This window comes from Anas platyrhynchos, chromosome 7, assembly GCF_047663525.1.
Source record: "Anas platyrhynchos isolate ZD024472 breed Pekin duck chromosome 7, IASCAAS_PekinDuck_T2T, whole genome shotgun sequence".
NCBI classification, from domain to species: domain Eukaryota; kingdom Metazoa; phylum Chordata; class Aves; order Anseriformes; family Anatidae; genus Anas; species Anas platyrhynchos.
In genome coordinates, this window is record NC_092593.1 from 15,715,605 (window position 1) to 15,736,848 (window position 21,244).

Here is a 21,244-nt window from a genome sequence, read left to right on the forward strand (position 1 = left end):
TAAATGGAATAAATGCATTTTCCAGGACTACCTCTTAGACCTGGAAGAAATAAGGCTATGTTTAAGATGGCTTAAAAGGTTTTCACCTCAATGTGGATTTTTATAGCAGCAAAGCAAATAACACAACCCCTTCACCTTATTTAGCTAGAACAATGCTTTTTATATGTAAATAAAACATTTTTGTTTAATTTTTCATTTTTACCCATCAGGACATTACATTAACTTAACTGAGGATATGCAGACTGTCACTGGACTTCATCAAACCATGGAGACTGCAAAGGGTTGCTGGAAGGTCTGGCTGAATATCCTGTTTTGCAGACACAAATAGCCCTGAGCAGAAATGAAAGGCAGGGGCAGTGTGGAAGGGAATGAGTAGGATACATTGCTACATCCCTGAAGCTGACTTTTTTGGCTGCTTGTGTACACTCTCCTGTTCTTAGACGTTCCTTAAGAATCCCAGCTCACCTCATACATCTTTTGAAAAGCAGCTTTTGTTTCAAAAGCTGCTGGAGACATTGAAAAAATCTAATAAGATTAATCAGAGTTGACAAGGTCAAATGATTGTTTTCATTAAAATATTTAAGCCTCTTGGAAATGTTAGTGCAAGTCTGCTTCTGCATTTTTTTTTTTTTTTTTAAGTCTTTCTTTTGATATTTACATTGAAATAGGCCGAAGCTGAAAACCAGTCTGGAAGAAAAAGGACATAATATTGCCTCCTTAAATGAATCTGCCTGCTAGAAATGATTTAATGTAAACATCACAAGGCTGGTATTTACATAACTTTATAGGCAGGTTTGCCTCTTAGACAGTTTGTGTCTGGGGGGACATACACTAAAAAAGGGAAAGATTCCATATAGTCTGATAGCTGTGGGACATTTGGTTGTGAAGTTCTTTGCCCTGATGTTGAATTCGTGAGAGCAGATATGTTCAGAAGCCTCTGTCTTTCTTTTTTGTTTCCCTTTTTTGGAATTTTACTAAAAATAGTCATAGCCCTCCCCTGAAATGGCTCTCTGCACAACTTGCTTTCATAAAGCATGAAGTAAAAGTCTGTAACAGTCTGAAAAAACACATCAGTTCTCAAAACAACATTTCTAACCAGTTGATAATTCCTACTATCTTTCTTTAGGGATATGTCTAAAGTTATGTGCATATTTTGTATATCTTGTACTATGTGCATATCTTGATTTCAGCAGCTGTGAAACAAGCACAGTAAATATTTAACTGTTAAACATAAGGAGCAAGACATTTCTCTACTTCTGCCTTCTTGTGTAAGTCTCATTTAAGTTCAAGGTAGAAGAAGGGCCAATGTCATACTCTAATATTATAGTCACATAGGAAACCGTTTTCCAATCATGCAAAACTTTTCAAGATTTTGCCTTCTGAGAGTGTTTTTTTTTTTTTTTTTTTTTTTTTTTTTTTTTTTTTTTTGTGAGAGTGTTTCCTTAAGGAGACACTGGAAAAAAGTCATGTCTATAATGCGTTAGATATCACAGAAATGAGAACATATGTACAGGATGTACAGGAGACAGAAAACACAGATTCAAGTCTCTGCTCTGTCTTCTCCATCTCACATCAATGTATGTGGGATGTGACTTGGTGAGGTCTCTGTCTCCCACATGTAAATGAATCATGGTGTAATCTCATTCTGACCCTAGGGACAGACATCAGGGTCTGATACCAAAGATGACAGTTTTCTGTATCTTCACTACCCACTTCTGATGCTAGAAAGCATAGTATGACTGAGACCTAAAAGTACAGTATAATAAAAAGCTTGGCCTCATGGTTAAGGCAATAAATTACTCAGTTCTAACCTTGCTTCCATCACAGGCTTCCTTGCTGGTGCAAAAACTTGTTACAAGTATTACTTAACACAGACAAGCTGAGATAAGAGGAATATGATGACTAAAATTGTACTAAAAGACAACGCATCATTACTTACCAACTTATTCATAAGCTCAATAACCTATGCTAATTGCTACAGAGAAAACCAACAGTGACAATATACCAGAACCAGTAGCCTGAACACTGTCTAGGTTTGAAAGTTAAACAGTTCCACTCAATTACTTCTCAAGAAGTAAATTCCTCATTCTGTTTCCAAATAGCTATTTATTATCTAAATACAATAAAATAGAGAACAACTCTGATTAAATTTGATGACATGAGGAAATTAGAAAACTAAGAGCCATACAAGACAGTCATTTCGGTTTGCGTGTTTCAGTGAGGATTTTAGTGCCTTTTATTTTTCTCATTAAAAACAACTGACATTTTGTTGCAACATCCCATATTTAGCTTCTAAATCATGCAGAGATTGTCCTCTAATTGAAAAAAATCCAGCCTCCTCTTCCATCAGGGAAAAAAGTTCCAGGAAATATGCACTACTGCATTCCAGTCAAGAAAGAGCTAGCATATACTAGCACACTCAGAGCTTCAGCAATGCAGAATAGCACACTAAAAGTAATTTAGTATTTTAAAACAGCTCAGCTGGAGGAAAAAACAATTCTTTAGCTGTTTGTCAGCACTGTCCTTGAACAATTTCTGCAGTTAAAACAAATCTGAGTAACACAGAAGAGATCCAGTATCAAACGGAGCTTACAAACAATCAAGTCTTGTGAATTCCACTAAAAGTTTTGATAGGAGCAAGATAACTACATTCATTTCTTAAATATAGGTTCCATCTTTGCATTTCTCATGCCCTGCAAGAACATCTAGAGTTAACTGCTAAAATGCTGTGCTTAACTGTGTATGAACAGCAGTCACTAGCCTGCTACCCAGTCTGTTAGAAAGGAAAAAGACTGTCATGCCCTTTAGAGGTTTGGGATCTCCAAATGATTTCAGTGGGAAAAAACTAAGTATTCTGTGCTTTTGCACATTTATTTAGGCAATGGATTTAGGTCTCTTTTTGAGAAAAGAAACTTTGGTCAATGTTTCTATTACCTGCCAAAGATCTGCAATTTCTAGTCAATGACTTAACTGGGAAGTAACGGTGTATGGCATCTCTTCAGTTCAAGGCCATGTTGCAAAAGCCACACTCATTTTTCTCTGCATGAGACAGTCAATAAACATTTCTGTCTTCTTCTGTCAACATACAGCTATGTAGGGTGGACTGTATGAAAAACACATGGAAAATATTGTCCCGTGCCAATATTTAACTCAGAAAATGTCAGCATGGTGTGAGCTGTAAAGTAACCTGGAAGAGATTCAAAATGCATACCTGACATTATCTAACAGTGCTGGACTGGGCATCATGGAAAAGTGATTTACACAATACATTAGTATTTCTCCATTGGTCCTCTACAGGTACTGTAACTGAATTTTCTTTTCATCAAGGGAAGCAACCAGCCTTCATAGTTACCTAAGTTAATTCTTAACATTGCCTTGCTATTTCAGCCAGTTTGGTTGGAAGGACTGGTCCCACAGTTATTCAGCCTTGGACCCTAATTCTGAAGAATGCATTCAGCACTTCTCATTATTTAGAATTTGAAAAAAAAAAAAAAAAAGTATCTACAGCTTAATAACAGTTCATGGCAATTTTATTTACATATACGTATTGACATATTGATTTTTTTCCTTGAAAAATTTTGGTAAGAGACTTCTCAGGCACTGAAACTCATATTGTTCCAACACACTGAGTAGAGATCTAGGTACTTCACATGCACTGGGCAGAAAACATCTTGGTTCTTCTTGAAACAGTCAGAACTTGAGCAGCACGAACCTTCTGGGAAATGAATGGGACTGAGAGAACTGGTTTAAAGAGCTTCACTGAGCCCTAAAAAGCATCTCAGACTATGCTAGAGACCAAGGAAGACAGCAGCAGCAGCACAGTTGCCAGACCGCAGTTGCTACATAGTACTGTCTTATTTGTACAATTAAGAGAACAACTCTGACCTGATTAGTTACTTCCTTAGCAACTCAGTTCTTCCCCTAGAAAGAGGCAAGTTTTATACTGAAAACAATCTGACATGACAGTAAAATTTAGAAGCATTTTATGTTCATCCATGCCATGTTTCACATTATATTGATGGAATATAATCAACCAAAAACTCATCAAACAAATTTTAAATGTAACATTTTCTTAAAATGGTGGTTGCAGATTTGAATTCTCTGACAAGACTGTTTATTGAAGAGCAGATAACAGGACTGCGTGCTAATCATTTGGCCACTGACTCATAATTTCTTCATGGTAATTAAAATGCTTAAAATCCCCCCTCCACCCCCAAGCACACACACACTATGGCAATGAATACGTAATATGCTAAGAAGTCCTCTTTGACATATTTATACTTATAACCCTGTTCCAGGGATGCCACTGTTCAGCCTGAATTCAAGTACCAACACTGTTGAGAAATCAGACCTGGTAAGATAAAAGCGCAGCCTTCTAGAGGATTAAATCTGGAAAGTGTCAGTGGAGACATTTTATTAACAACTGTCAGCAAAAGAATGCATCATTACTTAACTAAAAAGTATTTGACATGAAATCAAAAAGATTTATATAGTAGCTGATATAAAAGATTTATATCAGCAAGATGCCAAATAATGTTAAATAATGTATCTTGGACCCCTTTACTTGGAGGTGTGTGGAAGAAGTTCCTTCCTTTGATGTAATTTTATTCTTCACAGAAAAGCAGAAGAACTTATGCTTGTGCCATCAAAGCATGTGCTGGAGCATTCCTTCAATGTATGTGGTTTGGGTACTGAGAACAATGGGTTCACCTCTTAATATTTACTGGAAGTAGTGCTGTGAATTAGCTCTCAAAAACAGTAGGCATTTCTCTCTAAAAACTTTGATGTGATGCTTAGATTTAGGAGGGTTATTTTCTAAAGCATGAAAGCCAATTCTTTTCTCACTAGCAATGAATGGGATACAGTTTCTTCTTAAAGTTATGTTGCAAAGCTGAGCCCTGGTGAAGTTTAAGAAATAGCCTCTAACTGTTGTAATATACCTTTTCACAAAGTGAATCCTAAAACCAAACCAAAACAAAAAACAACCAAACAAAAAACCCCAACCACCAAAGATACACACACTTTAAAAAAAAATCTAACTTTTAAAAAACTCATGACTTATGTAAATGTTGGGGATGTTGGTTTTAAAAAAAAGTACATTCTGTGTATGGTGTGCAAACTAATCACAAGAGCAAGCACCAAGAAAGCTGAGTTCCAGACCTGCAAGTGAATGTCCCTGCACTTGGGCTAGTTGCTCAAGCTGTGTTTTGCTGCTGTTTCAGTTCTTCAGTTTAAGAAACATAAAACAGCACAAAATTTTAGGAGGTATAGAGTAGAAAAAGTTTGGTTTTTCCTTTTTTTTTTTTTTTCCTTTAAAGATAATTATTTATTTATAAACTATCAATTCATTATTTACTCTTAAAAATCTCAAGCGGCACTTCTATTTTTCCAGTCTGTTGGGCCAAAAACATTTATTTAATGACCACTGAAAATTTTACAAAGTGGTCTTGGTAATTTAAATGAGTAATTCCCTCTAAATCTCCTTTGAACTAACTTATAATTTCAATGGGAAATTTGTTCCCAAATCACTTTACATCACATGATTTTGAAGCTCCCTAGAGAAATATTCAAGTGGTGAGGATTTTATCTTAGCACTTCTGCTGCAGGGTTATGTCAAGCTAGAAGACTCTTAACACTATCCACTTATTGTACTGGCGTAGCATGTAGTATGAAGTATGATAAATAATAATATGTTCCAATTTTCCACTGTCTCTTCTAGTCTTTTGTGTCCGTGTAGAGGAAACACAACACTTATTATTCTCAGTAGCATTTCACATTCACCTAGCTTTTCACATTAGCATTTTCAGCACAGTTCTCTGCAGCATTTCACATTCATACAAGTGACAAAGCCTGAGTCAGTGAAGTCAGTGTAGAATGAACTGGTTCTGACATGAGAAAAATAAGATATCCTTCCTCCATTCTTTCTCAGGATTGATATTGATTTCATTCAGACTCAAACCTGAATCTGTTTGTTTTTCTCAAAAACATTATTATTTATTCTATTTCACATTTCAGAGTTGCTAAATGCAACAGACTCATAATCATTACTAAATTCTGGTGATAGAATACGAATTTTGAACAAAAAAATGCATTCAAATTTTGCTAAGTTGCTAACATAAGAACAATCTTTCTGCATGTAAATACTGCAAGGATCCATTCAGAGATCTTTTAAAATATTGCATGCTACAAAGCTGTCTTAGATGCTTTTCTGAGAGTAACTGCTTATTCTAAATGACAGTCTAGTATGCATAGCATTTCAAAAGAGTTAATACCCCAAATTAGATTTACTACTGGATTTCTGTAGCTTAGAAAACCCAAAATTCCAATAATAAAATAACATTGTCACGAGGAGTCAATGGGACAGCAACTATTCTCACAGTGAGAAATTTTCTACAGATTAGAATCTACAGCTACAGATTAAGCCTACAGATCAGCATCTACAAATGCCAGAAGCGTTCATTCACTTTCAGAAAAAGAAATGTACTGATCTTTGCTTTCAGGAACAAAATGTGAAGTCTACTGGATCAGTTTTGTATATTTTGCCAATGACAAATTTAATGCTCATTTCAGACAGATGAATACCCACTGCCCTTCAGAGTCTCAGACCAAGATGTTAAAAGACACCTGTGGAATCTCTGCAGCCAAATCCTTTTAAAATTAAATATGCATTTTTCCAAAGTTTTCTAAAAGCTCTTCTGAAGCCCAACATTCTGTCCGGTTATCTTGATGCTTTCAGTACAACATAAAACATGTATTACAGACATTTTGAAAATAAAAATTATCAGAAGTTCAAGAACTTTAGACACTGATATAACATGCCAGAGAGCATTCTGAAGAAAATAAATCACCATTGTTTCAATGTTTGTTTCCCAGTTATTACTGAGTACAGAATTATGAGCTTCCATTTTACTTCCTATATCCAATGTCCACTAAAATCAACAGCAAGACAAGCAACGATTCCAGCAGGATGTGGATTAGGTCATACATAAATGTATTTAGATTTAATTCCCACTCTCACTTTCTCCTGGGGAAGCTGAAATTGATAACAGTGCTGGGAAGATGAGAGGAAGCTAGGGAGAGTGGCTGACTCACCAGAGTGCCATGCTGCCATCCAGAGGGAGCTGGATGGGCTGGAGAGGTGGGCTGACAAGAATCTAATAAAGTTCAAATGAGGTGAAGTGTGAAGTCCTACACTTGGGGAGGAACTACCCCAGGCACCAGTTCATGGTGGGGACCAGCCTGCTGGAAAGCAACTTTGCAGAAGAAGACCTAGGAGTCCTGGTGGACACCAAGCTGAATATGAGTCAGCAACATGCCCTTCCTGCTAAGAAGACTAATGGTATTCTTGGCTGCAATAGTTAAAGTACCATCAGCAGATCAAAAGAAGTGATCCTTCTGCTATACCTGGTGTTGGTGAATATTGTGTTCAGTTCTGGCCCCCCAGTACAAGAGAGACATGGACATACTGGAGAGAGTCCAGTGTAGGGCCACCAATATGATAAAGGGACTGAAGAACCTCTCCTATAAGGAGAGGCTGAGGGAGTTGGGACTGTTCAGCCTGGAGAAGAGGAAGCTCATGTGGGATCTTATCAATGTGTGTAACCTTAATTCAGCCTGAAGGGAGGATGCAAAGAACATGTAGCCAGGCTCTTTTCAGTAGTGCCCAGGGACAGAAAAAGAGTCAATAAACACAATCCAAAAACCAGTAGATTCCCTCTGAACATCAGGGTGCACTCCTTTACCATATGGTGACTGGAGGTCCCTTCTAACCTCAACCATTCTGTGATTATGTGAAATACATTGAGTTTGTGTGCAAAGAAAATTATATTCAAAGCACTATCTTGTGGAACTTTAAATGGCTTTAAACTTTCTTTCAAAAATAAAAAAAAAAAAGTTTTTTTGTTAATTTCTGCAATTTACAGTGTTTCAAGATGAGGTACAGAAGTGGAATATGGTGGTCTGACCCTTCCCACACTCCTAAATGATTGCTGGAAGGGAAAAGTAATGCAAAGTCAGAAATTAAGAAACAGAAACAGCTGTAGCCCAAGGCACAGGTCTACACAAGACATCAATTCCAGAAGCACAGTTATAACCTGTGATCATCAGTCAGTACAGAATCACACTGAATCCTGCTGAAAGCAGCTGAAAATGTTCCATGTTAGAAAATCAGATTTTATATATATATACATTTATATATATTTATTTTGGGACAGCTGGAAATATTTCAAAATTTCCATTAAAACTCTGTCTTTACATCTTTTTTAGTAACTCACATGGTGGACGTCTAAGATACAGAATTTTCAAAGTCCAGTTTCTGATTTAAATAGATATTTGTATCCTAAGAACACTTCATTTCAAAAATAGTAGTGGTTTTAGGAATTTCTAAACAGAGACAGTATCGTGCTTTCTTTATCATTTAAAGTTTCCTCTTAATCAAACGCATGTTTGAAACAAAACAAACGCATGTATGCAGAGTAGAAAACATGGGAAATTGTGGCTGATTTGTTATTTCAAGACATATTAAAAACAAGTAAAGCATTAAATCTTGAAAAAAAGAATGTGAAATTCAACAAACCACTCCTCACACTCATCGAAAAAAATCACTTAAAAAGATGTTTCAGTAAAGATACCTTACTATCAATGGTAAGACAGTCTATTGTCTACACAGGACACAACACTACTTGAGAATTTATGCCCTCTTTGGGAAGCAGTGAGAAATAAAATAGTGTTTATTGCATCATTACAGAAAACTGAGAACTGAGTGGGCTAGGTCTGAATTCACAGTTTCAGTTCTTACTTCTAATCCCTACAAAGCAAAAATGAATTTCACATGCCTTATGTTCAAGGGTTAAAGAAGCAGCACAAGTTTCTGAGACTATGCCTCGAAACAGAAGGGAATAACCACAGAACCCAAAGTTGTCTTTTGTTTCCAGTGAAAAGGAAGTAATTAAAATCACTGTCACTTACTACTCTCTGTTGACAGCACAGGAGGAAGTGTGGTCTTAGGCTTCTTGGTTTTCTTCTCAGTAGGCTTTGGGGTCTTTGTGGCTGAACTATCTGCAATCAAAACAAATAAAATATAAATTCTATTTAAAAAACAATAACGAAAGAGCTGTCTGTTAACATTGCTTTGTTTTGTATCTTTCTGCAAGGTTAGAGAAAATTGCTGGCTTTTATTTTTTTAAGCAACATTTTCTGCACAGACTTGCTGGAGAGTATTGCATTCCAAAAGGAAAAGAGAGCAGGAAGAAGAATCCCTCCATGGAAGCAGCTGCACTGAGAACCTGAGAAAGCAACTAGGAAAGACGTGCCATCAAAGCTGATGGGTCTACTTTGATTAAATAAAGTACAATTTGCATAAAGCTGCTTTTGACATGGCAGGGAGAGTGAAGTAAAGGCATCTTTGAAGCATCATTTCATCCAAAATAATATCTTTCATGTGTTTCTTCTGTTCCTTTGTCTATGTGACATACATAGAGATGAACACATATTGAAAAGTAGCATTTCTTCTGTATGTTTGTCTTTCCAAGAAAATCACAGAATCACAGAATTTCTAGGTTGGAAGAGACCTCAAGATCATTGAGTCCAACCTCTGACCTAACGCTAACAGTCCCCACTAAAATACCACACATTAGTTCGTTTCCTAAAGAGGATGATAGAAGGGACACCATAGGACTAAAGTTTGATATAAATATTGTATTATTCTCAAGATTGCACAGCCCAAATCCAGCAACAACTCAGCACTGTGGACTCCACCAGCATCTGATAGTCAATATGTGCTCTCCTTTAATGTGTATCTCATAGAATACAGACAATAACTAGGAGATGTTCTTATTTATTTATTTATTTTTCCAGCAAGGTTATCGCAGAGAATTTCATTTAACACAAATTCTAATTAGTATTATCTTTTAGATTGCTTGATTCCAACATTTCTCTTTGGAAAAAGAGATTCCAGTTCTGGATTACAATCACAGCACTACCTGTATCAAATTAGATCTTTCTACTATTCAGCTTCAGATTATTTTATGCAACAGATAACAGTTTAAAAATTAGTTACTGGATAAAAGATAGAATAAACATTATGGAACCACCCATTTCAGTCACTTATCTCCAGGTACCACAGCACGAAACTTAGTTTCTCTAACAAATTAATGGCGAAAGACAGAACCACGTAGCAAGCAATTAAGGGCAGAAGGCTGTGTTAGGTCTGAGCTCAGACACTTAAGATTCTATATATTTGTCCGTGATCTACTTTGACAACTGAAGTTAAATATTTCTCACAGGTAGTTAGAATTCGTAGGGACAAAAGGAATATAATGAAATTTAAGATTACTTCTTGAGTCTAAAAATCATCATGTGAGATTCTGACAGCAGACTGAGCCGTAGGAAAGCAATATGAGTTGTTGTTTTAGATCACAATTATTATTTAAAAATATCAGCTATCCCCTCTGCCAGTTATGGATATGGGATATACAACAGCATCCCTCAGCTAGCAAATTATTTGGTTTCTAAGACTATAGCATACAAGGGCAGTTGAGCTACTAATTTGTTTGTATCACCTCCCCTTCACTAGAAAAAAAAACAAAACAACAAAGGACCAGATGTCACTAAATACAAAGAATTGAGAAGTTCTAGACAGAGAAACATGCCATACATAGCAGACCTGAGACAGACTGGTAGCCAGCCTCCCACATGGAATTCTTACACACTTTTAAAGAATGTATATAGCTCAGAAGCAAATCCTCATGAATTCAATTTACTGCTCTAAAATCCTTTAGAAAAGTAGAAGGCAGCAGGAGCATGTAGATTATTCTACAAAGCAGTGAGAGTGCTTGGCTCTGTACTGTCTCCCTGCTCATGCTCCTTTATGGTACTCACTGAATTACTGTATTGACCAAAAAGTGACGTAAGGAAGTGGGCAAAGGTACTTTTTGTGTATGTGGTTCATAAAGGCTGGCATTGGGAGAGAAAAGGAGGGAAGGAGGAAGATCTAAGGATGATTTTCCTGTATTCAGGAAAGTACTTACCTTCCACTAGCACTTTGCAAGCACATTCAGCTTTTCCTGCTGCATTCTCTGCTATGCATTTGTATTCGCCTCCATCTTCAGGCATGACCTTCTCAATGGTAAGTGAACACAGCGTCCCTAATGCAAAGGAGAGACCAAATGAACATCATGTTGCAGTTCACTAAAAGCTCAGTGCTGCTAAGAAACAGAATGCATGAAATAATCCAATCCTTTACTACAGTTGATCTCAGCTGCCAGAAAAAAAGGATGTTTTGACCTTAAAAATTCAGCAGTGGAATTGGAACTTTATTAATGCTGAAATAAAATAAAAACAAATGGAGAATAGATATGCTGAATCATATCACTGTTCCCCATGATTCTCAAAGCTGTCCCTGCAGTGCTCAAGTGGTTAATGGATAGGGACAGAGAAAACGAAAAGCAGAGTCTCTGCTACTGTTCTTTGTCTTATAGCAGGGAAAAGAAGTCCTCACTTCAATGTTTTTTTCTCAAAAGCACTAGTAATTCAGGACTGTAAATAAGAGCACTTCTATAAACTGACGATCTATAACATTTGATTCAGCCTTATCTCTAGCTCTCCCGTGGGCATCTATGAAAGTAAAACTTCAGGTTACTGCCCAAGTTTAAAAATGGCACTGTGAGCCATTTTCTTTCTGCTTGAATTTCTCAAAGAATGAGTGACTAATATTATAATGTTAAAAAGTCCAACATATAATTGGCAATCAAATTTGTCACTGCAACAAATTCCCCATTCCATTTCAAACAACAAAAAAAGCCAAATCTGACTATTGGGTTTGCAGAAACAGGATGCGACATAAGTTCTGTAGTTACCAAGGGAAGCTTGGTATGACCCAAGGGAAATACATTTCCTCTTAAAAAATAAAACTCTGTGAACCAAAACAGAAGTTGTTCCCACTAGTTGGGGGACAAGGAAGGAGAACTGTGCTTCACCTAATTCCTTACATTCACTTGCATTGCTTGGAACAAAGCACTTTGCTTCCCAGGGAAAACCCCACTTAAAGCACTCCAGAATTTTCCCTTCCAAATATCCCTCATTAAGAGAGGGTTAAGTGTGGTCTTTCTTTCGTCCTCACTGGAAAGCCTGGCCTGTACTCTAAACACAGCCTGAGACATTGTGCTCTACCAGCCATTGTTGTTATCTTGCCCAGAATGCCTTGACCCTCCAGTTATTTCAGCCACAGAAACACCTTCCCTTCCCTTCTTCCTCCATTTCCCTTTCTCAATCTCTCCTAATTAATGGCAAGAGTAGACAGATGATCTTTCTTAAATCTTTCCCCTGTGTCTTGAGACACAAGGAAATTCTCTTGCCATTTTTCATCTTTCTTTCTACATTCCAGAGTGCCTGATCGCAGGCTCGCCATCAAATATATCACTTGTGATGTGGGAGATGGCATGCTCACACATGACACTAATCCTTGGAAAGGAGCTGATTCACTCTGCTGTTAGAAAAACTTTGGGAGTTTAATGGCTCCTCTTGGAGACTAGATCTCAGTTCTGATATGGTAACTATACTTTTGGCATTCAGATTTTCTCTCATTGTAAAATTAGTTGTTATAGTTCAAGGCAAATCTTTCTTTCTTTCTTTCTTTCTTTCTTTCTTTCTTTCTTTCTTTCTTTCTTTCTTTCTTTCTTTCTTTCTTTCTTTCTTTCTAAAAACAAACAAACAAACAAAAACAAAAAAAAACACAACAACATTCAGACAGTTCTCAACAAATTTTCTTTGCCAGACACACATGGGTTAGAAAGAATTGAATGTTTCTGTCATCCTCATTCTCCACAAAATCAAGAAGCTCTAAATAGTGCTAATTTTCCCTTGAGGAATGACATAAAATCTCTCTCAGAAGAGGAGTATTGACCCCTCACTCAGATGGGCTGTGCTCAGCCAACCACAGGGTGAAGAGAAAAGCCATGTGCCTTCCCTGAGTCAACTCATCTTCATGAGTCAGGCTGAGCCAAAAATGTCACGAGCTGCAGCCCTGTTCCAAATGGAGGAGGGACATTAGCAAAGTATTCTTGCAGGCATCCAGCAAATATAAATTCAGGTGTCTCTGCTGTTTAGAGAAAATTGGAGGGTAAACAGAAAGATAACTTACAGTCTGAGAATTTGTGTAAATCTATACAATGTGCTTAGAAAAGATCACACATTAGAACCTAAAAATGCTGTTGCCAAAGAACATAGATTATGGAACAATGACACATAACTATGAGGAAGATTTCTGGCCATCTTACTGCAGGGAAGGAGCCTGACTCGTACACATAACTGACTCTTTAAGGGACTAGAACAAAGCAGCATGTACTTTAGTTTCTGCTGGAGATTTCTGTCTGCTCAAAAGCCCTTCCTTGCCTTAATCAGCTCACTGAAGACTCGTGTGACATAGGACCATGCCTCACCATTCACGCTGTTGCATTTCTGTCCATACAGCATCCTGTGGCAATATAAGTTAACGCCTTATGAGACACACTTCCTTATGCAGCACACACAGACAAAACCATCCCACATCAACAAGACCTTCCCCGAAGTTAGACTAAAATTGAGAAGCTAATCCTAGCAAATCTCATGATGATCCTCTACTTTCCACATGCATTCAATGGTCTGTTAGCTGTGATTTTATAATCCAGCATTGGCCAAGCCACATGGCAGGGTCTGACTGAAGCTGCGTTTGGCTTATTCCACTGGAAACAGAGTCCTCATGAGTGGAGAATGAAGGAAACATGATTGTTCAAGGTTAAACCTTTATCTCCTGACTTCAAGCACCCTGCAGAAATAATCTGTATCTTATTTCCCTTCACTCCTTCATAATCCCCAGCAGCTAAACCAGGACAGCACATACAAAGGACATGGACATGGCGTTTGCTGGGCTTGTTGCTACCACCAGATGTGATGGATGTGATGGTATTCTGCCCTCCTCAGTGGAGGAGTGAAGGGGAAATGAGATAATTTGAGTCATTCTCCTTTATTTAGCCACTGCTATTTATGAAACCGTGGACTACTGTAATTTGGTGTGAAATTGACCTGTGGTTCACAAAAGCGTTTGCTGGGCTGGGTCAGGGGGACGAGGGGAGACTGAGAGCATGATTGTAGAAACCTCTTTTCTTGGAAAACCAGGATAAAAAGACAGCAACAAGAAAACAAACAAACAAACAAAAATAACAAAAAGCACAAAACCAAAAACCAGGCAAAACATGACAAGATTTAATAAGGGCAAGAAAGTCCCCTATGTCTATGTTCTGTGACCTAGAGCTCCAGCTGATTCCTGGGGCTGGAGGGCCAAATGTCTTTCAACAAAGTCTTTGGTATTTCCTCTGCATAAATGCTTTGTGACCTGAAATGAGCTTATTTTTCTCATAAATGTAAGAAAACTCAGACTGGTTACTCCAGATGGAAATCTGAATCCTGGCACTTCACAAATCCCAGTCAACTAGAAGAATTTGCAATTAATTTCCTCCTTTTCCCCTCTTTTTCTTTTAGGAACCAGCCCATCAGCAATCTTTAAAACATTGCCATGAAGTGCAGGAATAGAGTAAACATTAATACTTGGATCTTCCAGTTAGCAGAACTTGTGCAGCTCTAGAAAAGACCTTAACAGCCACAGAAGCTGACAGTTTACTGGGGGCTCTGGTTTAGATACATAAAGCCTTTCCCGTGAATTTTGAGCTATTAAGGGATTTTCTGACTTACTCAGAAATAGTACAAACCAGTTTAAAATATCTCTAGGCTTCTGCATTCTTTCCATGATACTCTGCAGAAAGTGAACTTCAGATATAAAACAAATACACAAACCAACAAAAAACAGCTCCTGCATCTTATTCCCTGCTCTGGCATCTAGCTGGATTAACTCCTGACTCCTGTCTCTGGTGCAGACTGAAGCTACTATGTCTTTCTCATTTATATCCCATGGGACAAAGAGGTAATATGGAGTTATTAGCAGTACTAACAAATACTAGGTCATGAGAACTTCTGCCTAGGAGTCATAATGAATTTGTTGAAGAACTCTTTGGCCCACTGGTGTTACTTTTCTAATGAATCTCAAATTGTGCAGGAAAGTGTAAATATGTGCTAATGTCCCAGTCATGTTTTAAAATGGTAAGTGGCTTGACCTGGAGACTACTGACTACAGTTAGGATGACAACAGCCAAAGTACTGAAAAACTCACAGAAGTTTCAGAGAAGAAAAAGAGTCAAATTTAATTATTGCTAATTGATAGAGTTGTAAGGAAAACATGAGAAACCTATTTTTATCCATTATGAGATTACACATTTAACTGTGAAATGTACCTGTACATAGGTAATTTGTCTTTGCTGAAATATTTATATTATCTCCCATTTCTGCTTGTAATGAACGCCATATTAATGACGTTCACAGTAGGCAGAGTTAGAGTTGCCAAAATAAGGATCTCAGGAAGCAGCTGACAATAGAAAGTTGTCACTTGGTATGTTTCTGGTGGACTTCCTCTGTGATTAGACAAGGACCACAGCTGTTCAATATTTTAATCTGTGATAGAAGTATTCACAAATTAAATGTTGATAAGCATACAGATGATCAAAAAACTATTAGAAAGGGAAAAGAGGAGAAAGAGATAGAACACAGGGCAGTTCACATAAACAGTCTCATTTACTTTTTTATCTGAGTCCTATTCACTCAAAGAAAATGGGGCTTATTGGAATGACAAATAACATAGCCATGGATGGGAAGGGATGCTCTACTGCCATAAGATTTAAAGGTTTAACACAGAAGTAACAAACGTGAGCTCCACTGTTATGAGGTAGAAAGAGAACCAATGATCTCCAGCAAGCACAGCAATAGGATCTCCATCTCACTGGTACTGATGCTGAAATACAGTTCTGCTGGCTGTTTTCTAAACCAGATAACAAATCAACAAGCAGCAACTGAAGAGGAGTATTAAAAAGACAAAGAAAAACACACCCCCAAACAAAAACAAACAAACAACAAAACCAAAACTCTAAGGCCTAGATAAAGTGCATTATAGAGAGAAAGTTGTAAGAGCTTGACTTGTCAATTCTTAAAAATAAGAGAATTAGGAGAGCTGTCTTGATTACAGAATGAAAGCTATTATATCAAGTACAAACAGGCTCTTTAGCTTAGCAAAGAAAGGAAACTAATATATAGAAGCAGAAATCAAATACAGTCAATAAGAAATATGGTATTTCTTTGTTTCTTGATTTAAAAGCAAAGCAGTAATATGAATATGCCATTGCAATAAATTAACAGAGATGATAGAAAACTCATCTCTTTTGTTGTATTTAAATATAAACTACATACCTAGACTACAGGAAACATCAGACAAAAATGACAGTATAGAGGGAAATTTTGTGGCAAGTGACAAACATGGAGTTGTATCAGAACTGATACTCAGACGATTGCCCTAGACTTAAACTTTATGAAAAAACTTTTAAAGCTTCAGGATCCAGCTACTTTCATTAGTACACAGAACTGTGTTAATTGCACACAAAACTCTTGCTAAAAGTTAATTAAAAAAAAAATAAATCAAAAAAGTCATGGCAGATCCTAGTTAGAATGACATAAACATGAACAACTGATAGGAAGACAGGAGTTATAGTAAGTCACAAGAAAGTTGTTAAGGCATTACTGCTAACAGGATTACCAACTCTTCAGACTGCCAAGACACAGAAAAAAATGTGTTTTACACAAAGCAATACAAACTTGGGCATTTTCTAACCTACATTGTTGCTGCCATTGAAGGCTGTATTAAGTAGTTCCTCCTCAATCTACATAGTCATGCAGTGTTAAATCTAGCCCGAAAAAGCATAACAAGGTGGCTTAACAAAATGGCAAATTTGCCAATTTGTACTTATATTCATTATTCATCTCAGTTCTCCAGTCTAGCATGAATGCCAGCTTCCAAATACCTTTCACGGGTGTCTTCTAGAATAGTTTTTGTAACCATGCAAAAATTTTCTATCTGTTTTTTTCTATCCAAGAGTGTGTTACATTAGGACACTAGCACAGGCCAGTACTCTGCCAAGTACTATACAAATCTAAAACAAAATGGTTCCTGCTCTGCAGAGTTCACCGTGTGAGGAAGTTTGTTCTACTCAATCCTTATATGTCTAACTCCACTGTAATGTCTGCTACAGCCTTCTTAAACCTTTTTCCTTTCAAACAAAAAGCCCCCCCATAACTTCAAACAAAAGAGCATTCTCTCATATTGAAAATAATTGCCTCAACCACACACCATCTAACCTGCCTATATATATGCATGACGCTTTAAGTTATGAGTATGCTCCTTTGTGTTTGTCTTGCTTCCATTTTATTTTGAGATTTCACAGGCAAAAAATAAAAAAATAATAAAAAAATCACCCCAAAACACATTAGTGCCTTCCCTCACGAACAGGATAAACAAATCTGACAAGTGTTTAAAAGAAGAAAAATAAAATCAAACCCTTACTAAAATCCTACCAGTTGTAAAAGAAAAATGGTGTAAGAGCTCACTTTGTCATAAAAATGATACTCTAAGCAACAAATCACATATGCCAATCAACCTACAGAATACGATGTGGGGAATTATTAAAAGAAATGGGGAAACAAGTACCAATGTTCATGATTTGGAAGGGAAATAAATCAGTATTAATAAATGGAAAGGAAAATGTAAGAAATTAGATTATTCTTAGACATGTTGTGAATGTAACATTCAGTATAACACTGCTAGATTCTGACTTCTAATTGCTAATTTAAGTTTTATCCAAGAATATTGAGTACATTGCAAACCCTAGATTAAGTACTACAAAAATATGACATAGCGTGCCTGAATATGAAAGTCTTTTTTGGAGCAGGATGTATTTTTTCATTCCCTAAAGACCTTAAAAGTCAATGATTATTCCAACTGGTGTTTTAATTTGGGCTTCTGATGGCAAAGATCTGTGGCTAACATCCCCCTTCTCTTGCCCTATAATGTCTAACCTGCATTGGACAATCAATGCAGTGTCAGCCTTTTCAAACACAGAGGACATGAATAGCAGGTATTTTTAACAGGTAAAGGGCCTTAGGATCAGCTAGGAAAAATATGCTAGGGAAAGTTGCTTTCTGTGAGTTAGTACGTAAAAGGAGAAGTTAGCTCTCCTATCCAGTGAACTTGTTACGCACAAGTATAATTTGAAGTGGACAAATATGCTACTTGTTTTATCAAGTGGATGTGCTTCTGAAACAAGATCTCATGCATTTATATACACGACATATTTGACACCAACAGATTACTAAAACGCTTCTTCTTCTGGCTTTCTGGCAATGACCGAGAGGGTTAATTTCACTTCCAAAACACAAATACATGGCATTCTGCCAAGGTTCATGTGTTACTTACATTGAACAGTTTGTGGGCCACTGGCCCACACCAAGATGGGCTTGTACTATTATAAGGAAATAGAGATCTCTTGCTCTCGATTTTCCAGTATCCAGCTGACTAAGCATAAGTAAGCCATTCTTTATCCATGAGATAACTCTGGAAAATGTACATACAGCTTTTTCAATATATGAGCCACTAGTCACCATGAAACTTCACAGCAGCACAGAACCAGGTGAAACAGCTAGCAACACACACAATGCCATTTTCAGTGTGGATTGTGGTGTTGAACACAAGAGGAGTAAGATCATACTGAATAAATAAAAAATGACTGCACGGTCTAAACCCATTAATGTGAGCTAGGTCCATTTGCTCTGAACTTCTCTCCTTCCCCCAGAGTCAGCCTTCTTTCAGCTGAGATGACTGTAGGGGATTATCTGCAGAGCCCATTAAATGCTGCTCCAAAATTGGCCAAAGGCACTTTTGCTGAAGGGTATGATGCCTGTGGCCTAACCAAGCTGCCTTTGCAGTGTTCTGGGCAAAACACAGAATGTGGGATTTTGGCACTGAGCTAACTGAGCACTGCATCCAGTTATATTGCTGCTGTCTATGTTTAGAGCTGCTCCAAACACTTTCTGTGAGACTAACCCATATGAAGAGTTTCTCTATCAAGAAATATTTCTTGATACTCATCATGAACTTTTTATTTCTCAGTTCTAGTCTATAGCTCTCATTATTCCTTCTTCTCTCTTGGTTACTTCAATTAGTTACATGCTCCTAATTAGGGGAAAACAGAAAATCAACTTCTGAGAAAACTGGAAATTACTTTAAGAATCATGCATATGCAGTTAACTTCTTAACAGCTGTCATGAAAGCATCTCACAGCAGAAGAGCAGCAACGTGTCCTTCTCCAAGTGTCAAAGCTAGCAGGTACTGGCTGAAAAAAAATAAACTGACCATCGTGCAATGCATCCCTTCAGTGTACCAGAAGGTATGTAATAAGGTTAATAAAAAATACTTGTAACCTTCTTTCTGTTTCTTTCCATTAAAGGAAAAAAACAACAGCATTTACTTCCCTGGGTAGTATTTCTTTTTAGAGCCTCTGCAAATAGGTGCAAAAGACAGCATAACTTCTAAGTACAGGCAATAACAATTACCTAAGCAAGATAATAGTGCAATAATACAGGTAAAACTCAAACATAAAGACAGTTACTTCACTCCCTGAAAAAACAACATCCTGAAACAATGGATTCCTCATCCAGTGGTGACCTTCATTCTTTACCTCAATGGAAAGCACTGCTGCAGTGGGACATCCTGACAAAATGCCAGCTCTATGCCATGATCCAGGAGTGTCACCCAGTCCAGGCAAACTGGGTGGGACATGTCACATAACCCTGCTCAGGCAGGTGGCAGAACATGTATGTGCATCAGTATCACGTCACTGTACGCCAGTACAACAAACACAACTCTACTGGACTTTCACAGAAAGGTAGAGGTTGGGAGGGACCTTTGGATGTCTTCTGGTCCAACCCCCTACTCAAGCAGAGCAACCTAGAACAGGTTGCTCAGCACCATGTCCAGGCAGCTTTTGAATACCTCCAAGGAGGGAAATTCTACAGCCTCTTTGAGCAGTCACAGTACCATTTTATAAAGCAAATATGAGTTCAGGGATTGTTACCAGTCAATTACTCAGCTTCTTTTAGTCCATAAAAGAGCTTTCTGCAGCACCATATCACTGAAGCTTTGGCACTCTAGGAGGCTCCCCCACAACTCAGAACTGGATTATTTCTGTCTAATAGAGATGCTTTCTATCTAGCATACTTTGAGAGGGCAAGCAAAACTTTGAAGTGCATAATTTCTTTTCACTCTGTGCAACTCCAAGAAAACTCATGAAACCTTACTGTATGGGCTTCTTCTACTGTAATGTTTATTAAACTATAGTTTCCTACTTTCTGATCCCATCAGTCCTTTTCACAAGGATGGCATTTCCTCCTCTCAACTTTTTCTCTTGTAAATGACAGTTATCCAGACAGAGTGCACCTGCTATCATTTTCCTCTCCCCATCTGCTTACATTGTTATCCCCTTCATACAGTACCCAGGTAATTTTCTTTTCCTGTCTGAAGAAAGTGATGTTTTTGACTGCATCTACTTTAAAAAACCCTCATGTTTCAGTGCTTGGATAACTGTTTAAGAATTCACCAGTTGTGGTCAACCATCATGTGTGTTCATTTGATTTTCATATAATAACACTGAAAATGCTCTAGATTAAATGAAGCATGATTCACAGTTAAGAATGTGGAGCTCTGTGTATTTAAAAAAAAAGTTCACATGCATACTAAGAATCATACCTTGACAATCTGTAGGAAAATGTAATTCTCCCTATAATTCCTTCAGAGTTTTATGAAATGAAGTACGGAAGACTGTCTGTATTATCAGTTATCCTTCCTATTTTTTTTTTTTTGCCCAAGGCAAATATATGTTAAATACAATACTAGTATTATTTCATACAAAACTAATATAGTGGATTTTGATTACTCAGAATATGGAATATAAAGAAAAAACACTCAATTTGACAACAGTAAATGCTCTTTATGAGGACATTTACCAAACTCTATGCTGTTTTGAAATTAGGTAAAAGTCATCATGCCATTGGTGGACAAGTACTTCAGTGTCTGTAAGGACAACAAAAACATCTGTGGGAGGACACTAAATAGACTATAAATCAATTCTGAACTCTGATATTAAACATGTAATTTAAACTTATAATAACTTCCTTCTGTAACACTACCCCTCTTTGCTTCTGTGTTTCTTAATGCAATAAAAAACCTGAAATATTAAACATGCAGAAGAATTAAATCAGAATTTGTAAACCAGCAATAATA

The 21,244-nt window shown here is 37.2% G+C and overlaps 1 protein-coding gene across 8 annotated transcripts in view; it reads right to left on the reverse strand.

Annotated features, from left to right (window-relative positions):
* The window catches only part of MYLK (myosin light chain kinase), a 209,729-nt gene that overhangs the window by 51,542 nt on the left and 136,943 nt on the right, over positions 1 to 21,244 (reverse strand). For all 8 annotated transcript variants that reach the window (XM_072040779.1, XM_072040780.1, XM_038182232.2 and 5 more), the window contains 2 exons: positions 11,028 to 11,144; positions 8,968 to 9,057 (listed from right to left, as the gene is read on the reverse strand). In XM_072040779.1, the coding sequence (XP_071896880.1) occupies positions 8,968 to 9,057; positions 11,028 to 11,144 (207 nt within the window). The remainder of the gene's footprint in view (positions 1 to 8,967; positions 9,058 to 11,027; positions 11,145 to 21,244) is intronic.